Genomic DNA, 6,523 nt, shown 5'->3' with positions numbered 1-6,523 from the left:
GTGGGTTTGACCAGGAAGGAGGAGAGGGGTGGGCGGGAGGAGAGCAAGAGAGAAAAGAGGGTGTTGAGCGGTTTCTTGAAACTGCTGGAGGGTTGAATCGCAGAAGAAAAATAGGGAAGATGGGTTGGGAGGGCTGCGGTTTAGGCGGGTTTGGATCCCTCCACAAAGGGTTTGGCGGGTAGCGGGAAGGACGGGGACGATTCCGTCCTCCCTTAGAGAGAGAGAGTGAGAGAGAGAGAGAGAGAAGGAGTCCAAAGGCAATAGAAAGTGTGGGGGTGATGTGCAGCACTTGTGAGATGGTGAAACGCGATATGAATCACACCCGTAGCCTCATGTCTTAGGAAATGCCTTTTATGTGTTCATTCTATCTGTGGAAAGAATGGCCACCGATTCTCTAAATTTCCCAAAAAAGCATCAAATCATGATCGAGTTACCATAACTAAACATAACAACTTCCAACAAAATATATTTTTACCGTTCTAAGTTTTAAATGTTCCATCACAATCAATCATTAATAGTAACATTCATATCAAACTAAAAATGTCAAGTACAATGGCCTTCCATTTATTTCCAGTTGAAAGCTACTTCCAATGGCATCGTATCTCCAGTGATTCTTTATTAGTTGGCCACTTGGCCTCCCACACAAATCATGACTACACTCATTAATTACAGTTACAGGACGTCCGTCCACGACCGGATTAGTTTAGAGAACTCAACTTTGGAGGAGCCGCCGTTCTCCACCGCAGCCTTTGCCCTTTCTCTCATCTCTAAAATCCGTTCTCTCACCGCTGCCCCTTTCTCACCCAGCATCAACTCCCTCACACTCTTCTCTAGAGACTCCGCCGTCACAAAATCATCCGACGACATATCCACCGCCAGTGCTACCTTTATTTCTTCAACCAAATACACTCGATTCATCTTTTGTTCCGCATACAATGGCCATGCCACCAGCGGCACCCCGGCCACCACCGTTTCAAGCACCGAGTTCCACCCACAATGACTCACAAATCCTCCCACCGACTCATGACTAAGTATCGCCGGCTGTGGTGCCCAATTCTTCACCACCATCCCCTTATCTCCAATTCTGCCCAAAAACCCACCAGGAAGAATCGCATCCAGACCGACTTCTTCACCACCACCCGAATTAGACTCGGTTTTGTCATCTCGTGGCGGGTCTCGAACCACCCACAAGAATCTTTGCTCACTTTTCTCTAAACCAATAGCTATTTCCTTCAACTGTTCCTTCTTCAACACACCCTGACTCCCAAAGCATAAAAACACTACACTTTTACTCGGTTGTGAGTTCAACCATTTTAAGCACTCGTTTTCGCTAGGATCCACATGATTGCCACCGGCGATCAAAGGTCCGATGAAATAAATAGGCGGAGTTGGACCGTTGGGGATGCATTTGCCTTCCCGGAGCGCGTCAACGGCTCTTTCTTCTAACCCCACGAAGGTGTTTGCCATGATTCCGGAAGATTTTGCCATGTTATTCGCAGTGTCTATGAATTTTTTATACGAGTAGGTTTCTCTATCAGACCAAACCATTGGCATATGAGAAGAATGGACAGGAGGCACTCCAGGAATATCAAAGAAAATGTTTACATCTTTAAAGCTGTCGGAAGTGGTCTTATGGATGGTGGCGAGATGTAAGAACGCACATAGTCCGGAAGCGCCGCTGGTGTAGAAAAAGTAAGTTGGTATCTTGAGACGTGTGGAGATTTGAAAAGCTGCGTTTGAAAAGAAATCAAGGACCACAGCTTTAATGGTAGCCTTTTCCGATAACGTTACGAGGGTGTCGTGAACGATTGGATTGTTAAACTCCGGGATCCCAAAAGCAAGGTCTATGAATTCAGAAGAGAAGTCCGATGGAAGATCGGCGTTGGGGAGCTGGTGGAACTTTATGGAAGGGTTGGTGACGGAGACGGTTTTGATATATTTATCTGTGGAGCCGGTTTCAAAAGGTGCCGGTGTTATGAAGATGGTAACAGAGAGTGAAGGGTGGTGGGTGTGGACGAGTTTTCCGAGCTCCACCATGGAAACCAGGTGGCCTATCCCCGGAGAAGGATACAGAACCACCATACCAGATTCCATTTCCGTGTGTGTGTGTGTTTTGGATGGAAGAGTTGGTATGTGGAGATGAGATATTGGTGTTTGGTGGTGTTTTAACGAGTTGAGTAGATGAGTCACGATTCCGTAGCCAAGAGTACTATTGGGGATAGTGAATGTCGATCGCTATGGCGTAGACTCATAATAGACAAATAATACAAAGTTAAAAACACGAATAAACAAATGACGACAAGATATTAAAAATCAAAATGTTTCACAAAAGTGTGGGGGTCCGAGTTCTCGTTCGTCTTATCTTAATTGTATCGGCTTGTAAGTATGCATCAACTCCAATCGTTGTTAAAAGAATTTCTGATCACACATAAAAAATAAATAGATTATGTATTATTAAACCAATATAAATAAGGATTACAATAAGGTGTTACTTCGGAGGGTTGTTTTGTTTGTTGGATTAATCGGATTTATGAGTGTAGGGGTATTTTGGGAAAAATCTTTTTATTGTACGAATTTCAATTAGATTAGAAAGTCGTTTAGATATTTACTTGTTTAATAAATGTTTAGATGTTTACTCGTTTATGTTGGGTCACAACAAAACAAGTTAAACACTTCATACAAATATCAAAACAAACTTCGGTGAACTTGCGGAAATAAAACTTCAGAAAATGTAAATCAAGTGAACATATATTTAACGTGGTTCGGTCAACGTGACCAACATCCACAGACGAAAGAGAGAGAGAGAGAGAGAGAGAGAGAGAGAGAGAGATAGTTTTATTAACAGAGAGAGAGAGAGAGAGAGAGATAGTTTTATTAACTTCCAAGAACAATTACAATCACACACAAAGGTTACACCTCATTTGAGCTCTCAAAACAAACGGATCTCTCTTGCTTACTAACTACTCCAATGGAGTGCTTTCAACCTCACAGTGATTACTCTCTTGAAATTTATACTTGAAGGATCAGACCTAAAACCCTAATGGTCTAAGCCCATTAGCTCATAGGCCCATGAATGGTGATAACCAATCATATCCCACCATGCACCATCTTCTGGAACATTCATTCATGTCATGCAACCCATGAACATCAGCAACACACATGATGGACTACCTTAACCATAGTGGAGCAACATGATGCATAGGTGGCGCATCATGATCACTAATGATCTAACATCCAACATAGTGGCACAACATGGTGTAATCCTTGAGAAATACCAACAACTGAGCATCCGTGAACAATCTTAAGCATCTTAAAGGACTTCATAGCATACTTGGCTCATCAAGGATACTATGGCTCATCAAGGAACCAAAATGGCCCATCTTGCACCATGATGGCGCAACAGGCTTCAAGTGTGTCGCAAGAACTTCTAGGTTGAAGCAAGATCACCACCTTGGCGCAACAAGAATATGCATGGCGCAACAAGGCCCTACATGGTGCAAGAGAATACCTCATGGCACAAGAGGGATCCTCATGGTGCAAGAGGAACCCCTCACGACGCAAGAGGGAGCATCATGGTGCAAGAAGGAATTTCATGGCGCTATAACATCCTTCTTGGCCCATCCCTTTATCATATGGTGCAAAAAGGTCCCCTTGTTGATCCATATCACTCCTAAGTGCCCCAAACCTCTTCCAGGTGCTCCAAATCTTCTTCTATATGATTCGTTCCTTTGTCAGACGATCCATTCTCTTCTCAGATGATCCATTCCTTTGTCACATGCTCCATGAACCTCAAGTGCTCCATTGAGTTCAAAGTGCTCCAAATGAACTCAAAATACTTCATCCAAGTGCTCCAATTGATTCGAAGTACTCCATGTTGGACAAGACTTCATACATCAACAATCTCCCACTTGAAGGCTTGAACAACTTCATCTGTCATTCAAAGTCTTCATCGTTCTCTCAAAATCTCACCCTCTCTACACCAACCCCTTCCTCCAAATCTTGGAAGGGCAGCTGAAGCCATGTCTGGCTTCAACTTTTCAATGCTAAACACCTTAGTATATTCATCTGCTAAGTTCTCTATACTAAGGACTTTTTTCAGCTTAGTAGTGCCTTGGCTCATTGTCTGAACTCTCTGGTCAACCGCATGTTAAGCTCACTGATCTTTTGCGTGTTGGAATCAACAATCAACACGTCATCAACATTTAATACAAGGATGATGTATGAGGAGCTCAACTTTTTCAAGTAACAACTGTGATCAACCTCACATCTTCTAAACCCACTCCTCCTCACCACTGCTTAGATGTTTGCTTCATGCCATACATGTTTTCTTTCTTTTTGAACACCAGCTTTTTCTTACCGGCTGTAAGAGCACTTTCTGGTTGTACCTTCAAGATTTCTCCTTCTAAGTTATCATAAAGGATATCAATTGTATTCACATCTAGGTAGTCTAGACGGAGATTTTCAGATGTCACTGCATTCAACATAGAAGTAATTATAGTTATCTTCGCAACTGGAGAATCGTCCTCTCCGTTCTGTTGTATTCCCTTGACTGCCAATCGTCCCTTGCAAGTTTTACCGCCATCTATCTCATCCTTAACTTGAAACATCTTAATGTTCCACAGTCCGCTCAACTTATCAACCATAGCCTTTTCCCACTGTATGGAGTTCATCCTTAAGGTCTCTGATTTTGACCTATTCTCATACATCAACGTGTCATTGGTTGATGGAGAATACCTCACTGGAATACTTTTCTTCGTGGTCCTCTGGATAATATATGGTTTGATCTTTTAAACACCTACAACTCCATCCTTATAACTATTATCACCAGAGCTCCCACTATTTCCAGTTCTATCAAAGCTCCCACTGCTTCTTGAACATCTGTCTATCCTTTGACCAAAGATAGGTTTTGCATGATTCTGGGATCCTCCCAATAAAGAGTCTAATGTTGGAGTATAAACATCAGAATGGATTGAACCTGACTTCCCAAACTTAGGCGGATTTCCTATCTTCACAAAACTGAATTTCCTCTGTCTGCTATTAGAGAATGGCTTATAAGCATCTGTCACATTCTTCGAATCTGGCATCCTCCAACTTGATACAGGATTCCTTATTCACTCCTCACTCATATGAACAAATCTTTTGTGGCATGGAGTGGATGTTCCAACTCCTTCTACAGTGCTTGCTTCCTCTTCAGAAACATCTACCATATACAGTGTATCATATTTCTAACCCTTAACAATGATCAAGTTTCCCTTCTTCACTTTCCACTTGTGATCAACAAATGGAACGTGATGAAGTTCATTATCAAGTTGTCCAACTAATATCAACATCCTATTTAGACCTGGAATGAACTTGACATTCTTTAAAGTCCAATATGTACCCAGAGTTATCTTGAGAACCACATCTCTGACGCCCATGATATCTAGACACTTGTTATCTGCCATCCTGACCTTCCTTTGGTAATGTTTGAAGTTCTGCAACACATCTTTGGAATGACTAGCGTGAAATGACGCTCCAGAATCCAACACCCATGATTCTATTTAGTTTCCAACTAAAAAAATAACTGTTCCACCTTCAAAATTTTATGTCATATTCATCTCCTTTTGGCATTTGTCTGCTATAAGCAATGGGCAATGACTTTTGACATGATCACTCTCTTTGCAGTTTCAACAGGTCACGTCCCTCCTGTTTTTTGTCCAAATTTCCTTCTCGATTTCGATCTTCCACCACCCCCACATCCTCTGTTGGACCCCCTTCCTCTAACTTTAGTACTCAGAAGACTATTGGAAGCTTAACCAGCACTCCGTCTGCGTATATCCTCACCAATGATTAAATCGTGAATGTCTTCGAATGTCATCTTAGCACCTCCAATTTAGCTGCTAATTGTTGTCACTATACTTGGCCAACTATCAGGAAAAGATGCTAATAAAATCTCTACAATCCTATCAACTCTCCTTTGCCTTAAAACTTTATGAACTTAAATCCAAAATTCATAAGAGGCCCGAACTATCACTTTACAGTTATACCCATGTGCTCCAAAGCACCAACCGAACTCTCGGATCACCAAATCTACTTAACCACATCCATGCATATATGGGTGCACCAATTATCAGAAAAATATGATAATAGTAGCAATGTCATGAATTCATCTTCGAATTTAACACCAAACGACATCAACCTTGAAAGGATTTAATTAAAATTCATTAACATGATTTGTCATTGAGCCACCCTCCTTCATCTTCAGATTTACCAATTCTCAAATCAAGTGATGTAACTAATGGGTTTTGGTCCTAAGAACATCCTATGTGCTCATACAAACCCTAATGCTTGGATCTAGGTTTCTCTATTGTACATGCAAGTTATCCAAGACTATAAACCCTAATTCTAGCATACAAGTAATCATATTAACATAAGAATAGGTTTAAGATGTTACCTTGATTGTTATGTAGTAATAACAATCCCAAATCTCCTTGTATTGACTTTAGAAAGCCTAGAGTCACAAATGTCACTCCTCTAATGGTTC

General features: G+C 41.6%; 1 protein-coding gene across 1 annotated transcript; it reads right to left on the bottom strand.

Moving 5' to 3' along the window:
• Window positions 1–453: 453 nt before the first annotated feature.
• Window positions 454–2,292, bottom strand: LOC111888812 (UDP-glycosyltransferase 88B1). The gene has a single exon (XM_023884922.3). The coding sequence runs from the start codon at window positions 2,092–2,094 to the stop codon at window positions 673–675; it is 1,422 nt and encodes a 473-aa protein (XP_023740690.1). The 5' UTR covers window positions 2,095–2,292; the 3' UTR covers window positions 454–672.
• Between the last annotated feature and the right edge of the window lie 4,231 nt (window positions 2,293–6,523).

The sequence above is a fragment of the Lactuca sativa genome, chromosome 2, assembly GCF_002870075.4.
Source record: "Lactuca sativa cultivar Salinas chromosome 2, Lsat_Salinas_v11, whole genome shotgun sequence".
NCBI lineage: Eukaryota > Viridiplantae > Streptophyta > Magnoliopsida > Asterales > Asteraceae > Lactuca > Lactuca sativa.
This window is presented reverse-complemented; position numbering and strand designations above follow the sequence as displayed.

Coding starts and splice junctions, on each gene's coding strand:
- LOC111888812 (XM_023884922.3), bottom strand. CDS start 2,094: ATGGAATCTGGTATGGTGGTTCTGTATCCTTCTCCGGGGATAGGCCAC.